General features: G+C 41.5%; 1 protein-coding gene across 2 annotated transcripts; it reads left to right on the top strand.

Annotated features, from left to right (window-relative positions):
• Positions 1-9,694: 9,694 nt before the first annotated feature.
• Positions 9,695-21,170, top strand: dusp14 (dual specificity phosphatase 14). Of its 2 annotated transcripts, none has more exons than XM_040008639.1 (2): positions 9,695-10,123; positions 17,746-21,170. In XM_040008639.1, exon 2 carries the CDS (start codon positions 17,851-17,853, stop codon positions 18,493-18,495), a length of 645 nt encoding a protein of 214 aa, XP_039864573.1. In that variant the 5' UTR covers positions 9,695-10,123; positions 17,746-17,850; the 3' UTR covers positions 18,496-21,170. The 2 variants fall into 2 exon arrangements, with proteins under 2 accessions (XP_039864573.1, XP_039864574.1); XM_040008640.1 differs by lacking the exon at positions 9,695-10,123 and adding an exon at positions 17,350-17,359.
• The last annotated feature ends 1,010 nt before the right edge of the window (positions 21,171-22,180 follow it).

Here is a 22,180-nt window from a genome sequence, read left to right as displayed (position 1 = left end):
ACAGCATGACTCCAAAAGGTGCTCGCCTGTCTTCTACAGCTTTCCCCCTCAGTGATTTTTCACAGCCGTGCTCATCATTCAGTGTTTGGATTGGCAGATCTGTGCTGGCTCTCAGAAAGTGTAAATAAGTAGCCATAACTGAGAAGCACAGGTTATTGAGTGTCCGCGCGTTTGAGGGATGTGCACAGGATTTTAAGGTTAAATCGCCGTGGCACCCTCTCCACATCAGTTATCTGGTGTTACAGGCGGTCAGGGTTAATCAATGTCACTTCGCCGCTCATTCGGAGCAGACAGCTTCTTCACAACGTGGCTGCAGGTGCTTGTTATTATGGCAATGGTGTCATTGTAAATTTTCAGCCTCCATGGCAGACTGTGGAGACATATTAAACAGGAGCATCTTCCCAGAATGCCTCTGACTCATCTGACATTTCAGTCTGAACCCCAGTCCCTGTCTCTGCAGCCTGCAGCTCTCTCCTCCCTCTCTCTCTCTCTCTCAGTTTCCATCTCCATCCATCTCTTCTCTCACTTTTCACTGTTCTAATTCAAGGTTAGCCATTCTTAACACATCTATCACTCGTCTTTTACTCCTTGCTTGTTTCATTCACAGACATTTGGTGTCACAGTTTCCCCCTTAAACATTCGTCAGGTGAATTTCAATCAGCTCGAGCTGATACCTCTCCTCTGCATTTTTCTTGTCAGGATGCATTTTAAGTACAGGATCACAAATCGGTGTCAGTCTGTCACTTTTTTCCCTCATAAAGCAGAACCAGTCTGCCTCAAACCTTTTTTTTTATTGTTACTGCTGCTGTTTGTTTCCACTTGATTGAATTTGGAATGTAATTAGGAGTGACTGAGGCCGGGGCCATGGGTTTACGGATAGCGTAATATCTCCCCTAGGAGCCCTTTGAAATAGAATTGACTTTGGAAGGCACGTCTAATTATGGTTTTGCACATAGATGTATTCACTAAGGGTTGCACAGAAAGCCGCGCAGATGCAGCTGCAATCTCCAAGGTCTCCGAGCTGTGGCCATAGATGGTCAGAGCTGTTTTCTTCCAGGCAGGGCATAATGAGATTTGAAATAACAGACCTAAAGAACAGTCAGTATATTTGTTTTCCATGTACGCCTGTAGCCTGCCATGCCAAGGCAACATTTAAATTGGTAATGTGCGCGTCCTCAGTAGCATACTAAAGTGGATATGTATTGCCTGAGCCGCTGTGGAGTGTGGTCCTACATTGTTTATTACATCTCCAACTCGGTTTGCTCGTGGGTTTTATAAGTTCAAGACCTGCAACACGATCACACGTCTCTGCAGGCGGTCAAATAAATAGTTCACGTTGTTTGTGAAGCTACAGTATCGAGCGTTCCTCTTGTATGATGCAGCTGTCTGCACACAAAAGAAAGAGGTGAAGAGAACACCTTGTGAGTGTATTAGCACATATAATATAGCAGCGTAGCAGAGGGGTACATTTATTGCTGCAGCCTGTTACACCCTGTCTTATTTGAAACAATAACAGGAGTATAGATAGATTAAATAAACAGGTTACGAGACAGGAAGCATGATAAAAAGAGTGTACTAGGTTGAATCGTAAACAAGCAGTGGCATGTTGTGTGTGTGTGTATGTGAGAGAGATAATAAATGATTGATCAGATGATCTGTATTTTTCAGACAAAGTACCAGTGAATAAATTGCTAACTCACTAATTCAACAGGATGAATTCCTGAAGGAACAAATACAAGAGCAGTTTGATGAGTGTCCTTCAGATGAAAGTAAACTGTAAATTAATTACAATGGTATTAATTGAAATTAATACGAGTTGGCTGTGCTTACAAATATATGCAAAATTAGTGCATCATGAAAAGTTAGCAGAAACCTTTGTCACTTATCTTGATTGCCCAACACTTTTACAGGGTGTCAAATACTACAGTCATGTGAAAACAAAGGTTTTTGCAGTTTTCCATTGCGTCAGTTCATTGAGGTTTGTGGTTTGGTCATTTATGTTCTCTTAAGGTCCCACCAAAGCATTTCAATCAGGCTGAGGTCTGGACTTTGGCTGAATCATTGCAACACCTTGATTCTTTTCTTTTTCTGTTGTATATTTTCTGCTGTGCTTGGGATCATTGTCCTGTCATATGATCCGGTTTCAGCCAAACTTAACTGTCAGGTATACAGTCTGTTCTAGAATACTTTGGTATACAAAGAAGTTCATGGTCGACTCAATGACCGCAAGGTTCCCAGGTCCCTTGGCTGCAAAACAAACACCCGAATCATCACCCCTGCACCACGGGGCTGACAGTGTGAGATATTTGTGCTGATATTCTGTGTTTGGTTCTGACATTGTGGCCAAACATCTCCTCTTTGGTCTCGTCTTTCCAAAGGAGGATGTTCCAGAAGTCCTGTGGCTTGTTCAGATGCAATTTTGTTGCCATGTTTTTCTTAGAGAGAAGAGGCTTTTTCCTGGCAATCCTTCCAAACAAGCCATGTTTGTTTTGGTTTTTTTCATGGATAGAAACCTGTGTTGAACATATTGAGTAGTCCAGGAGCAGTCAGTCCAGTGTGAGTGAGTGTATGTGTGTGTTAGTGATGAGGGGACTTATTGAGAATTCAGCAGCTTGATGGCTGGGGGAAAGAAGCTGATGCAGAATCTAGCTGATCTGCTGCAAATGTTGCAAATGGGCGGGGAGAGGTGAGCTCTCCTCAATCAGCACAAAAACTAATTTCTGCTCCAATTTGAAATGACCAGGCTGTTATCTGTCCACTCAGGAACTTTGTGCTGCTGACCACCAAGTGTGACTCTGCTGCGTCCTACTGATTTTTGTTTTTCAACATTTTGAGTCAAGTTTTTAGTGTTGCGCTCGTCCACCAGCTGGCTCACTTCCTCTACATAGGCCTAGCTGTCATTATCTCACATGAGGCCTGCTACTGTTGTAAACAGTAGCAGGCCTCATGTGTTGTAAACAGTGTGTTGTAAACACTACTGTTGTAAACAGTAGCAGGCCTCAGGGTTATTAGTGGTAGATCTGGCACAGCAGTCGTGGGTCGTCAGAGTGGACAGCAGTGGGATCAGGATGCGGCCCTGATGGCAGCTCAGGGAGATGATGCTAGAGGCATTTTTTACCTGCCCAAACAAACTGGGCTCTGGTGAGGCAGTCTAACAGCCAGTTACACAGGTAAACCCTTTTATGCAAGTGTTGTGGAATGATGGTGTTAACTGCTAAACTGATATCCATGAACAGCATTTGCATGTATTTTATTCTCCTCTAGATGTGCCTGGTTTAGAAGCAGCACAGAGGGCATGGTGTCTTCTATGCAGTGATATGGGCAGTAAACAAACCAGAATGGGTTGAATGCAGGAGGTAGTCAGAAACAATGTGGTCCTTTACCAGCCTCTCAAAGCACTTCTTCATTATGTGGATGAGTGCTACAGGGCAGTAATCATTAAGATGAGTGACTGTGGGTATTTTTGGGTACTGGAATGATGGCAGCAATCTTGAAACAAGATGTTATGACAGCCTTGTTCAGTGACATGTTGAAGATTTCTGTGGGAACCAGAGCTAATTAGTTGGCATACTCCTTGAGGGCCCATCCTGGTATGTTTTCAGGGTCCAATGCTTCCTTTATGTTCCCTTTTTCTTAAGGTCTTCCAGACATGAGCTGTTTCAAGACTAAATGCCTGCACATCAGGGTGTGCAGGCAGGTGTTACAGGTGTTGTTAAGCACTTTGAACCTCCCAAAATGTTTGTTTAGGTTGATTAAAAAAGATTATACTGTTCTCACAGGGTGAGTGAGTAGGGTTAGAGTCCATAATGGCTTTGATATCCTGCCACATTCACCTGGTACTTACAGGGTCATTGGAGAAGTTTCTGTATTCTTGTACCGTGGTTTTGCTTGGCTGCTTTTATGGAATGATTCATGTTGACTTGTTGCTGTTCTGAGTGCCACAATGTCATCTGATTTAAACACATCATTCTGTTCTTTGAGCATCGCATGTATCTCTTTACTCATTCACAGTTTATTGTTGTCCAGTATGTGATGATGTTTCTGGTGACAGAGACATCTTCCATGCACTTCTGAATATATGCAGACACAGACTTGGCATGCTCATTCACATTTGCATGTTGATTGTCAGTTGCAGCTGCCAGGAACATGTCCCAGTAAGCATATTCAAAGCAGAGCAGTCCTGTAATGCTTTCAATGCTCCTGCAGGCCAGATTCTCACTTGCTTCATGGTGGGTTTTTCTCTGATTAGCAAGGGCTTGTATGTAGGAATCAGTATCACACAAAGAGCAAAGGTGAGGAAGGGGTGCTGCCTTAAATGTTTCCTTTATGTTTGAATAGACTAAGTCCAGTGTGTTCTTTTCACTAGTTGCAAAATCTACATGATGGAAATGAGGGAGAACTGTTTTCATGCAGGTCTGATTAAAGTCTCCTGTTACAATGAAAACACCATCTGGATAAGTATTTTGCAAGTCATTGATGGCAGTAGAGAGTATTCAGGGCTTCCTTGATATTTGCACTGCAGGGAATGTGCACAGCTGTGATGATAATAACAGTACATTCAATGGTCAGGTAGAAGAGCCTAGATCTTACAGTCAAAAACGCTGTGTGTGAAGAGCTGTGACTTGAGATGACTTCAGTATTTTTGCACAAGCTCTTTTAAGTTTAAATGCACACACGACAACTACAAGTAATAAGAGCACAGCTTCAGAATATTATTGCAACACTTGGAATGGATGGATTTAGCCATGTCTTAGCTTCTGGTAGTCCAGTTTGTTCTCTAAGAAGCGCGGATGTTAACAAGGAGGACGTAAGGTCTTGGGGCCTTGCGTGCATCCTGCATGGGCGATCTCCCCCTCCCCCCCCCTTCCATCAACTGCAATGCTTTCTATTTTTCTATTGCACCACCTTCTTCTACTCGACTAGCAGACAGTGCTGGTAGGAGACTTTACTGCTTGATGTACCACTCATAGCTCATGCAGCTTGTGCAGCCAGCTACGCAGACCTTACAGAGTGCTTGCATGTATATTTCCTAAACTATTGGTTTCACAAAGTGCTACCAATGACTGACAGTTGTATATTAGTTTGGCTTTACCATCCAGCAGATTCACAGCCAAACGATCCAGTTTAAGGGCATTTGAGACATTAAATGTCTTTTACTATCAGGAGCCAGTGCAGCTGCAGCCAAATAAGGTGCCACCATCTGGCATCAAGTTAACTCTAACATTTAACATGCTAACTGAAGCCTGTAGAGTCTGAGATGTAGCTCTTGGGTATTTCTATGAGCATTGCACGGTCTCACTTTGGGGTGAATTTTTTACAACAAGTAAGTTGCATTAATTTATTATAGTTAGCCAAAAAAAAATGAGCTTTGTGTTTTAGATTAAATATACCTAGTATATCTTAGTTTAGCTGACCAAAAATTCTCATGGTGCTCCAATCAGTGTTTAGCTACAGGAACACTGTTTTGATATGTTAACAAACAATCCTGGTCTCATTCAAGGTGGCCAAAAGTTAGTCTGGGAGGGTGTGACTCCTGTAGATGAAAAAGAAGTCTGTAGATAATGAACCTCTACTTTCTTGAGCTATGACCTAAATATAAAGTTAAGAATACAGTTTAAGGCATCGGTTCAATATGCTGACTTTGTAGATTACTGTCTGCATTTAGAATAAACTCCATTATAAAACAATAAAACACACAGGCTGTGTCTATGCTCTGAATGGCTATGATTCACCTTTTGCTTGAGGCGTCCTTTTTGGAAAAAAAGAAGATGTCGATGGTCATAATGGAAAACACGACTTCAGCAAGTACAGCTCTTGGATTCCTGAGTGCTGCTCTTCATACATTCATTAACTTGTTTATTTTCTGTTTTACACTTCACGGGCGCAGCATTCATGCTGGTATCATTACTAAAGTGTATTGGTGATGAATCATTCTCTTAAATTAATCAGTAACAGCCTAATGTTGCAGATAGAAAAAACAGTAAATTGTCAGTGTTTTAGAGACCCAAACACAATTTCACAAACCAAATTTTCAAGGGGAGCTTACAACTTTTTTAAAGAACAGTTCACATCCTGGTTTTAAATGTTACACCAAATATACTGATATATAAGCCTAAAAGGATTTTATACAAAATATAAACTACCACAACCTCAAATAACCAGATGGATGGGTGGACAGAGGAAATATGGTTATAAGTAGAATAAATGATTACAGAGTTTGGCTGGTGGATGTCAGTTTGGTGTGACTGTGTCTGTAGTCTTCATTAAGTCCTGTTTGTATTCATTTAAAGAAGCAAAAAGAGTTTCATTCTGACTTTAGTGATTCCATTAACAGGTTTGTTTGTTCCATAGCTGTAGCTCACAGTTTTCAGGGAGGTGCTTGATCCTCCCACAGCTTCTGTATGAGGAGTGATTGATGCCAGGGACACAGTAGCATGCGAGGCACACCTGCCTCTGATTGTTGATTCTCACCTCACCATGCTTTTACATCATATTCAGTGCTTTTTAGTAATAAATAGTCTTGACTTTTTGTTAATTAAATCAAGCATAGCAATAACCTTGTGGGAAACGTTCTTGGGATTACAGAATTAAAACACTGATAAATTATTTCTTTCTTTCCACTCATTGTCAGCCTACATTAGCTGTGATAGATTTCAAACTAAATGGTGGTCAGAGCGTGGCTGAACTAAGGTCAGTAGGCTTGATTAAGGGGTTACCACACAGAACTGCAGCTGAAATAACAGTAAATATTTCAGGTATACAGTCTGTTCTAGATTGCAAAACAACAAAGCCTACTTTATAATCACATGTCACATGCCAACTGTGAAATCACACAGCCTCATCATCTTTTACCTGGACTTAAAGGTGTGCCAGATTTAGTGCAGTCTTCTCCTGAGCAATAGGCATGGCCACCTCCTCATCAGCGCTGGTATAGGAATTAAAGAAGTTTGACAGTTTCCTCCAGGAAGTCGTATCTTTTCAAGCTGCAGCGTCTTCCTCTTTATATCCAGGGAACCTCTCCTGTACAGCTATAAGCTTGAAATGGCAGTAAAGCCAGATATGACTGTACGCTCACTTCCCCGCCAACTGCATCATACTCACCAGTCTGGAAAAAACAGAATGGTTCAAAATGACACTAAAGTGCAGTTGTAACATCACTTTTGACACACATTGCTGTTTATGAGGGCGACATGAGCAAAAAACAGGTGTTAGCTAGCCCTGGAGTTTGGAAAGTTGCATTCAGGTAAAAACACATTTGTACTTCACATGCTAAATACCTAAACACATAAAGTGTGTATTTTTTAATATTTGTTATTGTATTGAATGAAAGCACATCTAACAGCAACAGCCCCACAGCCTTGAGACAGCATTAAACCTGTAGAAAGATAAAACCAGTAGACGTAAATACAAACTAATTATTCCCAATTCAGAAATGCCAGTACGGGTCTCCAGGACCTCTCAATTATATTCAGTCTGTTCTCACTGAGATGTCTCTGTAGATACTTGTTCAAAGCTCAAATGTGGGTAGAAAGTTCTTTTTCCACCGCTGTAGTATGAACTTTTCAATCACCATTCTGAGCAGAATTGCAATCGTCCATACTTGTTTACAGAAATCAAAGAGCTGGTCACATCAAGTATAGCTATAAATACATCCAGTAGTCAGCTCTCTCCAAATGCTTCAGAGTGGTGGTGGGTTTTGTACAGCACCAGAATAAATGAGTCAGATTACCAGCGGCAGATTTACATCTATGACAGACAGGTGAAACATCAAAGAAGAGAGTGTGAAGCCTTTCCCTGGAGTAGTATGACCTATGTTAGCCTACGTCTGACATTCACTAAACAGTTATGTGTATTCTCCAAATGTTCTTCCCACACCTAATTGTTTACTTCCACATTCACTTCATCCACCCAAGCATGTCTTATTCAAGAGACAGTTTTATAGTGCCTGGTAGAATTTATTCATCACACCCAGGGTCTCATGATCAAAGGTAAGCATGTTTTCTAATATAACCTTGATTTGTTTAAGCAGTGGGAAAATCCTGATGCAGGAATTTTATAAACATTCTGTAAATTGTTTAAATGAGGCAAACCTATTTTCATTATCAACATCCTCACTCTTTCTTATACCTTTCTTTTTCCAGATGGTAAAGGCTACACCAATCAGTCCTGATGATGAATGATTTCCACTAATTGGAGCATCTATGTATTTATCGGGAGCTTTAATGTGTCATTTGAATATGTTCATGTAAACAGGTTTTTCCTGACTGACCCAGCAATTGTTTTTGTTGCTGCTGATTGATTCTTTGTGTTTGTTTGTTTTGGTGATAATATACAATAATAAGGCTCATACAAACTTTTATTTTTCATAAAAACACACATTAGAAAATCTACCTCCAGTAGAAAAGCTTGGTGTTGTCAGTGTTGCTCATTCATTTCGGAAATGAATGCAAACTGTAAAGTGGCTTGGCCGCAGTGCTGACACGTCTGTGCATCGAAAAGCCACACGTTTCTACAACAGTCGCATACATGCGAGAATATGACCACCGCAGTCTTTCTAGTTTCAAGAATCACAGACAGAGCCAAGCACACAAGCACGGCCAGCACAGACTCAAATCTGATCACCCATCTGGCCATCCTACATATCCAGTGATGTTGGGGGCTACATACATAGTGATGAACTAGAGTTAAATGCAGTATTTATTATGTTCTAGCTGAACTAATTTTGCCATCACAACCACCCGCTCAAATTATAATTGTCTTAATAATTGTAATGGCAAGAAAAAAGAATAAATTCAGCACCTGTCTCACAAAAGTCATAATTTGAGGGTTACATTAAAAAAGGATTGTGTATGTGTCTTGTGTAGGTACTTCTAGGTGTCAGTCATGCCTCTGTAAACAAATTACTGTGATTTAGCTCACAGAGTTTCAGTGCTGATGTCCACCCTGCATACAGAGTGGAGAGATACTCTTGATGTGATAGAGAACAGAAGCGTCACACGAGCCTTCGGTTCAGTCAAGGTCTGTGGGCTAAGGTGGAAACCACAGGCATTATGGTTGGTAACCTGCTGTTAGCTCTAACCAGGTAGTTTCTGTTAATTTATTTCATAGTGTCTGTTTTAACTTTTGCATTGTTATGCAAAAATAATATATACGCCTATGTTAAATTTTGTGACTGTTCTGCCCTTTTGTGCATTTCAAAAACAATTACATGAACTGTCTGTTGGTTTGTTTCATTTCTTTCCAGCACTGATAATAGTTGTGTTTGATGCATAATGCACAAATGATCAAGCCTGGTCATATTAGCTTTGCTTCTGTGGGTAGTTGGGGATGGGTTTGTGTGGGGGTGAGGGTCCCCAAATAAAATTCTGCTTAAAAGACCCATAAAATTTTGGGCCAACTCTGGTGGTGATGAATGCTGAGTGGATGGGCACCTGTTTTTGCCTAGAACCCCAATAAACTCTAGAATCACCAGTGTAAAGAACCGTCATGCACTTGACCCTCTGACAGTCCCACAGCTGTGGGGGGTGTTTCACAGTCTGTGATCAGTCTCACTGCCTCTGGTCCCGATCCCAGCTTTTCATCCCTAAAAATCGATCACACATCGTGAAGGTACTTCTACAGATCGCTCACCTTAGTTTATAAAATTCCTGTAAAACTAGTGCAGTAAATCGGTTTATGTGCACTTAGTCTTGTTCAGACGGTGAATCTGGAGCTTGAGGCTCATTCATGGTTCGGCCACAGCCCTGTAGATTTCAGACTGGCTGAATCTCCCAATAGAAAAGCCTGGAATCATCTCAGTAAGCCAACATGCTCCTCCTGCCTCCCCCTCCTCCCCCTCTGTGTGGCACTGATCACCCCTTATACTGGAGGCAGCGCTGCCCTCTGCACGCCGCACAACCAGGCGGATGTACCGATGGCTCGTACTGTATTTCTGGTGACTTTCACGTGATGTTATTGTGTGTTGCGGGCTGTTTGCCAACCTCTCGTCTTCTACCCGGCCGTGTGCATGAGCGGACTGGCAGGAGGTAGATGTGTGACAGCAGCAGATCCGTGCGCGCCGGTTTGGTGCAGGCGGCGAAGGCGCTCTGAAAACCTCCATCTCTGCCTGAGAGAGAGTCGACTGGTAAGTTGAGTTTTGCATCTGACGTTGAGCCAGTTTATCGGCATTATGAGGACCTCATATAAGATGCCTACTAATTCACCTTAAAGCCTTGACTTATTTCTAAAAAAATGGGTTTTCCGGGCAGGTTTATGTCCAGCTTTTTAGTTTTGTGATGTAAGCTGAGTGAAACTGGAGAAGCGAGCGCGCCTGCCAGGAAAGCAAACGTGTCGCTGACACTTCCATCAGGCATTTTCTACTTACTAATATTCTCTATTTCCGACAGCCCAACTTGTCACAACGCAAGCACATCTTCGCGTCACGCGCACGCGAACGGGCATAGGAACGTGCGCAGAGGAGCGGTCCTCATTCACGGCTCGTTCTTGAATTATTAAACTTGAGGAGTCATTCACTTCAAACTCCACATTCTAGACTCGTACTGGTTGCTGAAAACGAAAAATAACGAGACAAGGCTAATTATAAAAGTTTAAAGTAGTAATCTATCTGCTTGTCATGTTCCCAACTGGTAAAAATGTGTGTAAAATGTCGTAAAATACTGAATAAAAGCTTCTAAAAATTTTTTTTTAAAGAAATCTGAAAATTTAATGATTTCTAGTTTACTATCAAAGGTGATAAGGAAAAGCAAGAACAATTCACATTTTAAAAAAGCTGAAATTAGTACATTTTTGAAATATTTGAAAACAAATAGGAAGAGTTGCTGGTTAATTTTGGCAGTGTTTGACATTCCCAGCTTGTGAAATCAATTAAGGATAATAAAAGGTTAAGTCTGTGTCAGTCTGTCATTGTTTTCCCATTGTGTAAAAGTAGAGTCCATTTATCTGTCTCGTGTGAGTAATCTCTAAAAGCGACACTAAGTGTTTCATTTAAAGACAAATTTGTGGAAAACATCTCAAAGGAAAGGGAGGAGGCATCCTGTCTCTTACTACATGACATGTGACCATCTGTGGCCGTCAGTGATTTTCCCCTTGGTGCGACATATTGAGGTGTGACATTGTGGATCTGGGTGGTGCTGCTGCAGCAGGAAGGTGCCAGAGCCGAACTCTCATGTGGCATTTGTCCCTCTGTTTCGAAACTTTCCCTCCTCTGAACCAACAGCAGCTACTGTGTGCATTGTTTGTGCTGGAATCCAGCTGCATTGGAGACATTTGAGAGGCCGTGCCCTTCCTTGCTTGCCCAAAAAGACCGTCCCTGTCATTGCTGCTCATTCTCCCCAGATCATTATTGAGTCTGTGCCGAGACACTTTCAGACATCACTCAACCTGAGCAGACTGCCTCTTTTATTGAGAAACCGCAGCCGTCTCCGGCTATTTCAGTTATCTCGCTTCGGTCAGGAAGTTCAGTTCTATCAAGGTTTCACTCGTTAGTGTCGTGAGGACGAGGTTGCCAGCGGGACCGCCACTCTAATTTTCCTGCAGGTGGGTCACGTTTCCAATTTGTGTTAGCGAAGGTGGAACCGGACCCCTGAGGAATCTCCCCAGCGAGAGAGCAGCGTCACAAGATTTGTGAGGTGGCACCAACTGTTGACAGATTCATCTGAGTGATTGAGAGAGGGGATGTTTCTGAAACATAAAGGAGATCAGAAGAAGAAAACTCGAAATTTAGGTGATTTGAGGGAAATGTCTCATTGGGATTTCTCAGAAAGATTTTTTTTTTTTTTCACAAATCAGTTTTAAGAATTTAATGGTCTAAAACACAACCATAAAAGACACCGTCGAAATAGTTGTAGCCTAATGAGAAATTAAAAATGTGATTGCATCCAATGTGGATTTATTATTTTTGTTAATAGGTTTAGAATAATTGGCTTGGAGAATTGACTATTACAGTAATGAGGCTATAATAATGAAAATGTATATAATAAAACAACTTCAATTTGGTCTTTTGTAAAGTTCAGCACTAATTTGTAGTAGAGTAAAAGTTGGAATGCTGTCCTTTAAATCCTCAGAGTAAATTTGACTGACAGTGAGCTGCAGCATTTCCAACGTACAGTAGAGTTTTCAGTGACGACAGCCTGTGCATAATTCTCCCTCCTCCGCTTCTGCCCTGCCAGGGGTATAAATAACCATGTGGATGAAGCAAATCTCAGCACAGCCCAGCGCTGTGGTTCATCAGCACTTTGGAGAGGGCCTGGGCTTTTTTGGTTTTCTTATTTTCTTCTTTTCCCCGTTGATGTGGCTACTGCTGTTGCACTGTTGGTTACTTGGTTGCCCAGCAACTCACTTTGTGTTATCTCTGTCTGTGAATTATTGCATCAGCTGTGCAATACATAGAGACTCAAGACAAGGCATCTGCTCGCAGGTCAGGCTTAGCTTTTGTTATTTTAGAACAATGTCACTGGAGATGTTACACTCAGACTGATGTGGGTGAGATTAGGGACTGGGATAACTTTAATAGTGGAGAATCATCTGACTTTTATTTTGAAAGTTCATCTATTCAACCCTTCCTGTTTCATCTTTCTCTAACCAGTTTTTTTCCCTATCAGCTTCATTGCAAATGAGCCTCTTGTCCCACATTTGGTGTAAGGTGTGGGACTTGAACTGGTGGAGAACCCCTTCACGTGCTTTACAGAGAAGAATTTAATTCAGTTCAGGTTTATTTATATAGTGCCAATTCACAATAACAGTTGCCTCAAGGCATTTTATACTGTAAGTTAAAGATCCGACAATAATACTATGAGCTAGCAATCTGCGAGGGTGTGAAGGAAAAACTCCCTTTTAACAGAAAGAACCCAGAGAAACCAGACTCAGGGAGGTGCAGCCATCCACTGCGACTAGTTGCAGGTCGAGGCAAAAAGAGGAAAGAGAAAAGAAAAAGAGTATAGGGAAATGGGGAAAACACACAATAAGGAAGAAAAGGCAAACATTTTATGACATGTTGCAAGTGGTATATAAACAGGTAGAGCACAAATAGAAGTGATTGAAGAAGAAATACTTGGTGCATGAAGTCCCACAGGAATTTGAGCCTATGACAGCATAACTATTAGTTTTAAGCTTAATTTTCAAAAGTAGAGAGGGTGTCTGTCTCCCAAACTGAGAGCTGGTTCCACAGGAGAGAGGTGGAATAGCTGAAGGCTCTGCCTCCCATTCAACTTTTAGAAACTCTTCGAACCACAAGTAAGCCAGCAATGCTATGTTAGGATAACATTGTACTATGAGGTCTTTTAAGATACGACAGAGCCTGATGGTTCAAGACTTTGTATGTGAGGGGAAGGCAGTTCGTCTTGTAACCGGAAGGTTGCCGGTTCGAGCCCCGGCTCGGACAGTCTCGGTCGTTGTGTCCTTGGGCAAGACACTTCACCTACCGCCTACTGGTGGTGGCCAGAGGGGCCGATGGCGCGATATGGCAGCCTCGCTTCTGTCAGTCTGCCCCAGGGCAGCTGTGGCTACAACTGTAGCTGCCTCCACCAGTGTGTGAGAGTGAATGAATAGTGGAACTGTAAAGCGCTTTGAGGGCCCCGAAAAGCGCTATATAAATGCAATCCATTATTATTATTATTATTATTATTAAGACCCTGTCCCACTTTCTTTTTTAAGGCCCAGTCTATGCTGGTCTGGTATACCTTCAAAAACTTGGTAAAAGAATAATTACTAGTTTGTATCCATGTCCTCCAGACTCATATTTAGTGAAGATGGATTAGCTGATCACCAAACAGTCAGTTCAGTCACGTAGTGGTTAGCTTTAGTCCAGGCTCTTCGGTAATGAAAAGTTTTTGAAATTATGGTGTCAAAGTGATGTTGACCTTTTCACTTTGTGCGTGTTGTAATCTTTATATTTCAGAGTGATTGAGTTTTGGCCAGAAACTTGAATTACAAGGTCACAGTGGCATTTGACTATCAAAATACAATATAGTTCTTTTAGAGTCCAAATGATTTTGCTCAAAATATAAGGTTTAAGAGATATTGAGGTCGTTAGGGTCCATACATACATACATACATAAAAACATACATACATACATACATTTTTTTAACGTGGAAATGAGCAGTGATTGTTTGAGTTAGCAGCAACAACAAAACACATCGTCTGTCTCCTCACTGATCGTTACACAGGGAGGTGTGCCTGAGTTTGAGCTACAATATCAATCTTTCTGCAAAAATGACAGTAAAGCACTATGAAGAGTTGCTTAAGGTGAAGTGAACTGAACAGTGAAGATAACTCATTTGGGAGAGTCTGTTTCAGAAATCTTTATTGTTCTGTGGTTCTGCTACTTGTGACGTCTCTGAGACCTGTTCAGCTCTAAAATCCTCCTCAGCTAGTTACTTTTTCACATTGTAATATAAAACTTTTGATTTAGGTTTAACATCCATTTTGACTGAAGTACCCACCACTCATTATTGAATGATTAAAACCATGAAGACCCCATTAACAAAACTAAAATTGCTGAAATGAAGTGATTGCATGATTAAAATTGACTAAAAAAGTAAATTGTGGCTCATTTTTGGCTGCAGTTGGTCTGTGGTACTTTAACAGATTTTCCTTATTAGTTAATCTTCAATTATTGGTATTTAGAGCTGCCTAGGTGCCCAACCCAGCAATTCAAAAACCAAAAATCTATTAATTTACTGTCACATCAGGTGAGGTAAATCACTGCTAGTACTTATTATGCACTTGATGCTCCTGCAGGAAACTTGTTCACACTCTGATGTAGTCTTGTGATTTTGAGACTGCTCTACAGTGAGAAACATATTTGTTGTTTTATCACAAGTGGTGGCGCTGTGGATGAAGGTGCAGCAGGTTTATGGCAACCATTTCACAGCAAAGTCCATGGTGGATGGCAACCAGGAACACAGAGAGATGATTGCATTATTTTAGTTTATCCTTTCATTTCTTTTTTCCTTTTCTTTTTTTTTTTTAAAGGGAAGCAGGCCATGCTGGGATATCAAAGCTGTGAGCAATACAAGGAAAGGCTTTTCTAGCCCTTGGGGAGATTAGCTGCTCCATGACTTACTGATTTTCTGTGCAAGCTTTAGGCAATAAAATCATTAACAATCTTGCAGGCAGAGAGAAACTTGTTGGGAAAAATAAAAGATATGACTGATATTATTTATATTATGGGTTTTAAAGTGGTCCTTTTATGTTGATTTACAGCTAAATGCTTTTGTTCTTTGACTTTCCAGAGTTGAGTAAAAGTTAAAAAAGAATTTAAGGGAACACTTAAATCACACATCAGCTCTTGGATGAATGAACTGTTCAAGTTGAAAATCTTTACTGACATACACTGTGTAATTTGTTGAGAACAAAGTGACATAAAAATGGTGAGCAGACATCAAACTCATTATTCTTCTGTGGGCTGGATTCAAAATCACAGCAGAAATCAAGGTTAGGTTTGTTTGAAGTGTTTTTTATGGTATCCCTTTGTGCACCAACTCAAAACATCCTCTGCCTGAAACAAGTCATTTTAACTGCTTTCCCTTTAACCTCAGTGTAATAGAAATAATAATGATATCAAAACTTATTTCTTATCAAATCATTATTATTTGTATGCCTACATTTTCCCTTTCTATTACATTACATTTTCAATCATGTTGTTTTGTAAAATGAAAATCTACTTTTCTTGCAGCCTGCAGCTTTTATGGAAGTACATTCCACATTAGTACTCAACAGTGTATTTACCAACCTTTGACTATGGTAACACTTAGTTTTCAATAATTTAAGGTAAAATTTGTGTTGTATTTATATATAAAAAAAACAAAACAACAACCAGTATAAAATCATTAAAACAAACACAAAGCAAGGCAGCCCAGAAATGTCATCGCTACAGTGTGTCCTGGGTCTGCCCCAACCTCCTCCCAGTAGGACATGGCTGAAACCCCATAAAAATAACATCTGCCTGATCCACCTCGGGTGGCATCTGCAACACTGCTGGACCAATCTGTCTGTCAATCTCCCGCTCCACCCTCCCCTCACTCGTGAACGAGACCCCAAGTTACTTGAACTTCTTGCTGGCGTGGAGCGGGAACTCTACCCTCTCCTGGCTGAGAACCATGTCTTCAGGTGCTCCTCAAGAGAATTACATAATGGAATTGGAAAAAAAGAAACAAATTGATTGACAAAGTCATAAAAATGGGAACAATTGAAAACAAAACAATAATAATAACATCTGTGAGATATGACAAAATACACTTCTGGGGGTCTACATGGACCCCAGTCAGTAGAATGAGGGTTAAGGCTGTCCTCCTTTAACCTGACTTCCTTGTGATTGGCTGCGTCTTAGAAACGATAGGATTAAACAGCAGATTCCCTGTTCACGGTCAGAGCTGTGTGCATGAGATGACCATGTTAAGAAACATTTTATGGACACTCTCTTTGACATCATACAGAGCCAAGAGTAGGAAAAGAAATGAAGACAAAGATTTTGGCTCACAGGGACGTTACCTGTACATATGCTGAACTCTTGATTGAACATGAGCGTCCACTGTTGTAATAACATGACAGAAAATATGGAAAAGCACAGCAGACACTCTTCCTTGCATTAAAATGAAGCATCCGCTCATCAAAGGGGGGGAACGAGGGATTAGGATTTGATTTACCTTGCAACCCTTTTGTGCATTGAAAGCTGCGATCACAATTTAATTGCACCTTCCACACTCATGTTTTTGATTAGAGTTTAATTCACAAGAAGAATCCCAGTCTGCAAGGTGACGGCGCACAGCAGTGTTTTTGCCATGCGTCTTGTTAACCAGACCGCACTAGAAATGAAGGAGAAAGACCTGCCAGCCTAGACTGGTGCAGGATGTGTGGATGACGCACGACAAGTGCAACAGTGTGTGAAGCTCAGCCCGGAGCTGTGGGTTCTCCGCTGATAGTCTAAGCATTGCCACAGGTGTTTCCATCAGCTGAGCACATACAGTAGTATATGTCATATTAGAGTTTCCATAATATAATTTTCCTTGTATGTGCTGTACTCTCAAAGAGAGTAGAGGTAATTTTCCTTTTAGGAAAAAAAAAGAGAAAAGAAAATGAAATTAGGGTGGCAAATCGTGTGTTTAAATGAAGTTTGGTATGATCATACAGTATGTGTGATTAGCTTCCACCCTGCTGTTGGGTGCAGTAGAGAAATGACATTAACGGCAGGAATAGCCAGAGAGACGAGATGTAATCTGTATGTGGGAGCCGTGGATGGATGAACATGAGATGAGGTGAGTGTTTGCCTGCGGGACGTCTGCGCTCACATGGCAGAGCGAGGCTCGTCTCAGCGTGCGGCCATTCGACCTGAATGTTGAGACACGTACAGTAGAGTGACTGGTCTCTGCGGCGCGGCGGATTCTTGAAAACCCCTCTCGTATAATTTTGTGACGTGAAGCCGGGGGGCTGCGGGCTCACAGCTTCGTATTTTTAAATGGGTTCAAACTATTTTGACTCTAACAGCTTTTTTGTCTGGGTTTTTAAAGTTTGAAGACGCACTCTTACAAAAGCATTTCCTTTTTTTTCCTCTCTCTTTTTATCCAAACCATTTCATGGATTCGCAGCACTCTGCCCTCCAAAAGAAGGATCTTAATGCTCTTGTTTTGTAGTGTTTTCAAACAGCAGTCACGTTACTCATCCTTGAAGTGTTTTTATGTTTGTCAGCCTGCAATGAAATAGAAAAATGTTTAATTTAGATAAAAGCTAAGTCTGCTTTTGTATTTCAGGAGCTGTCTGGCTGGTGCCGCTGCACTACTATGACTCTGAGCTCATGAAGATTTTGTAAAGGAAAAAAGAAAATCCATTCCTGTTAAAGCCCACTTGTTTTCTCAATGGCTTCCCGCAGCCAAGGCTTCTTCCACCATCATCATCACCACCATCACCACCACCATCGCAACTCCATGGTGCCTGCGACGGTACCGAGGCTGCTGCCCGAAAATGGCAGCCTGCTGGGAGGCATCGCACAAATCACCCCCAACCTCTTCCTCAGCAGAGGAAACGTGGCTTCCAACCGCAGCCTGCTGCTGTCTAAAGGCATCACCTGTGTGGTCAATGCCACCATTGAGCTCCCCAACTTTAACTGGCCTCACATGGAATATGTAAAGGTCCCACTGGCAGATATGCCCCACTCCCCCATCTCCTTGTACTTCGACAGCGTGGCCGATAAGATCCACAGTGTGGGACGTAAGCGAGGGGCGGTGTTGGTGCACTGTGCAGCGGGAGTGAGCCGCTCCGCTTCTCTGTGTCTGGCGTATCTCATGAAGTACCACCGTGTGTCTCTGGCCGAGGCCCACGCCTGGGTCAAAGCCCGCCGCCCCGTCATTAGGCCCAATGGTGGCTTCTGGCGCCAGCTAATCGAGTATGAGAGGAAGCTGTTCGGCAGAAACTCTGTTAAGATGGTGCAGACGCCCTACGGGGTCATACCTGATGTTTATGAGAGGGACCGCAGGAGCCTCGCTCCATACTGGGGCCTGTGAGAGAGGCAGTGCCGACTGTTCAGTGGGGGATCGAGGATGAAAGTGAAGCCCTTTTGCCCTTCTGGACTGGAGGTTCCTACCTGCTCTGGACAGAGGAAGAGAAAATGCACAAGTGTGCGTGTGTGAAGCTTAATTAATGAGTGATGGTGCTTTTGGACAGAGGGAGTTCAATCAAACACTGGCCGTTGATGGTGCTGCTGTTGATCCAACCAATTTTCTCCAGTTAAGTCTTTAAGTGGGAGAAAGGGGACTTAAAACCCAGAATCCTTCGGACCAGAGGATTGGATGGGACCACAATGATGTCAGACACCAACACAAGATAAAACTTTGAGTTGAAGTCAGTGCCGTCCTTCTCTGGGTCTGTTTTTCCAGCTCCAGCGGATGATAGAGGTGTTCAAACAGTGATGTGACTGAAGTTCTGTTCCTGACGTGGTGTCATGTGGTGGTATTGTGCCAGTTTTGCAGTAATCCTTAGTGTGAAGGGCAGCAGCATGCTCTTAATTTATGGTAGCATTAAAGATAAGTGTACAGAAAAAAATATAGGGAAATTATTCTATTGGAATGTAATGATAGTGAGGAAAAAAAAGCTTATGGTGTATTTTAACTGAATGAGAATCAAAGATGTTATAGCAACCTTTTTTAAGGTGAAATTTGAAAAGATGTAAGCTAGGAATCGAGGTTTAGGGAAAGCTCCTGTGTAACACAGGGTTGACTGTTCCATCCTCTGACCACACTATGTTATTGTAGTGCTATTTGATGCTATATTAAAGAAAATATCTGCTGCCTCAATAGAAGTGGTAGCTCTATGAAGTCCGTTTTCCATCCCACAGTTTTTGCCTTTTATCCAAATTCGGGTAAGGCTGCAAAAAGATCAGCACAGCACAGAAAAGACATTTTATTTTCTGTCTGGAAACTGGTCCACCTCTGTGGTGTAGCGCTCTTTTGAAGATCAGTAGGCTGAAGATCTTTTTTTTTTCTTTCTTCTTTTTTTTGCTATCATCTGCAGGGTGAAATTTAAACTTTTTTTGCACGCTCTAGCCACACTTCAGAAATACTGGTTGTAGGTCTGAGACATGCTGCAGTAAATCATAATAAAAATACACTTTGGGACAATTATCACATAAAAGATGAATAAATACAAAAATGTCTGCATACTTCAAGTGATATTTTCCTCTTAGAGCCATCAAGTGGACTTTTTGTGTCTGTAGAATGTGTTTCCTTCTCATAAAGCCTGGCTTAAAATCCAGCTTTGTAATATTTAAATCCTACATTCATGTTCACTGTCTCGCTATCTAGTCTCTACTGCTTTATTTGAGGTAGTTTTTTTTGCATTTACTGACATTCTAGTACTATATAATAGTATAATATAGTACTATATTATCCATATAGTGTGACAGAACTATAGATAAACTAAACATAACCCTGGTTGAAAAATTGGTTGTTGAAAAACACAGCTTTCCTCAAGTATAATGAATTTGTATGTATTTATTGAATTTGCTCAGATTAAGCTTCTTCTGGCCAAAATCCAAGAGTATATCCATTAAAAAGAAACACATTATCTCTGTAACCACACAGTGGGACAAAGAGCCCTTGTACCACAGAGTGCAGGTGCTAAAATGGACAATATGTCACCTCACTATTTCTTCCTACAGTACTAAATTGAATCGAAAATATGGCCCTTTAATGGCCCTAAGATCCCTCAGAATCAGCTGTTAAAATGCATTGTTGAACCCCTCTGTGTTGTGTGAAACAGACAATGATGAATCACATGGTTAAGGAGAGGTCATTCCTTTGTGACTACTTTATTTGAAACACCTTTCAGTTATAATAACAGAAAGAAGCTTTTCATGTGACAGAAACAACATTAAGAAAAATTCACTCGATTTGCAAGATGCTTCATTGTTTCAGTCGTCAGTCACACAAACCTAGAGATCAGCCAACAACCACCTGGCAACCTCCAGTCGCTCGGGAAAAAATGTGTATTCCCCAACGAGTGAGTGACTGGCTGCTGAAGGTTGCAAACTCTCGCAAGGTGAAATCAGTCATGGAGACCGCCTTATGATTGCTTTGGTCTTTGGCAGATAGTTGCCTGTAGATTCCATGCAAGATGCTGTTTTGTCTGCAAACATTTGTCAGCGACTACAAAAACCTCCTTGTGATTGCTTTGGTTGCAAGAAGATTATCGCAGTTGTCTGTCGTTTGCACGCAAACTACTTGCCAAGCGATATTGAAACTGGAAAGAGTGTGATGCAAACCAGAAATGGAGAACTTTTGCTTACAAATTATTATCTTTTTCAAGTTTCAGTACTTTACTGAGAGCAGTTGGCAAGTGTTTGCAGACAAGTCAGCATTTCCCATGCAAACTACATGTAACCACAGCAACCTGCTAGCAACCAAAGCAACTGGAAGATTTTCTGTGCAACAACCTCTCTTTCAGCAACCCCCGGCAGCCACTCACATTTTTCCCTAGTGATCAGTGATTGCCCGATGCTTGCGCTGACCTGCTTGCCTTTGCTCCGTTCTTGGGCTAACTGTTAGCATAGAGGTGGTGAATTTTATGGCATATTTCAACAAGCCACCAGCTTGTGGACATATTTTAAGGCCACTTCTTGGTAACTGTCACTACATCCATATTTCTTTTTAATATAATGAGAAACTCTGTTGCAAACCAAAAAGAAAAGCAAAGAAGCAAAAAAGAAAAAACTGTATTTTTTTTCCTAATAAAAAGCAACATTTGTGTGTGTACTGGAGCAATGATTAATAAATCTATTATTTAAGAAGAAAGCAATTCTTTTGAGACCACAACCACGCAATGGTGCAATAAAATGTCACTTTGTAGTACTACTTTAAGAGACCAGCACTGAGCTAAAATTTTCAAGCCACGGAGATCAGTGCACAGATGCTTTTCTGATATCCCAGGTGTAAAAAGGAATAAAAACACCAGAGGTACGGGATTGTACGAGGATGTTATTTCAAACCCTGAGACAGTGACATTAAAATGTAAAAACATAAAAAGATAATATCACTCTTTGCATTCACCCCTACACCCATTGTTTTGGACTTTTACCAGAATCAGAGTGCACATTTAAAATAAAACTAAAAGCATAAATTTTCTCTCTTTTCTTTTTCTAACTGTGAATGGAGACATCTCCGGGATTTTTTCACATGAACAGGCAGCAGTCTTTCCTTCTCCAAAGGCCTGTTGATGTTCAATCTGCACAGCCAATTTCCCCAAGAGATGTCTTCAGATGTCAAAAAAGCGTTCTGTCATTCATTTCCTTTTGCTGTGGTTACAGAGCAGCAGGCAGATATTGATGAGCACCATTTGTCTTGTGCCCACACTTCTGAGGGACCTCCAGAGTGGTCCTAACAATGAATTCCATTACCCACAGAGACGCGGCTCGCTACTGAAATGCTCAAGTGATGGGCCCAAATTATACAGCGCGCACACCATTTCTGGTGGGAGTGCGTTAAATGTTGCTGGAGGTTGCAAAAAACTCTTTTAGTTATCCCCTTACCCTCCTCCTGGTAGTGTTAACGCGCACACATGCACGTGGGGGTTTTTTCAGAGCACAGTCAAGCACTAAAAGTAAACACATCCTTCATCAGCAGCAGGATATTATCATCTATCATTAAAGCAGTAAGCAAAACCATTTGCATCATCCTGAGTGTCGGAGCAGGCCTG

This window comes from Simochromis diagramma, unplaced genomic scaffold (genome assembly GCF_900408965.1).
Source record: "Simochromis diagramma unplaced genomic scaffold, fSimDia1.1 OVJJ01000344.1, whole genome shotgun sequence".
Classification (NCBI taxonomy): domain Eukaryota; kingdom Metazoa; phylum Chordata; class Actinopteri; order Cichliformes; family Cichlidae; genus Simochromis; species Simochromis diagramma.
The sequence above is the reverse complement of the archived record's forward strand: the minus strand, read 5'-3'. Positions and strand labels throughout refer to the sequence as shown.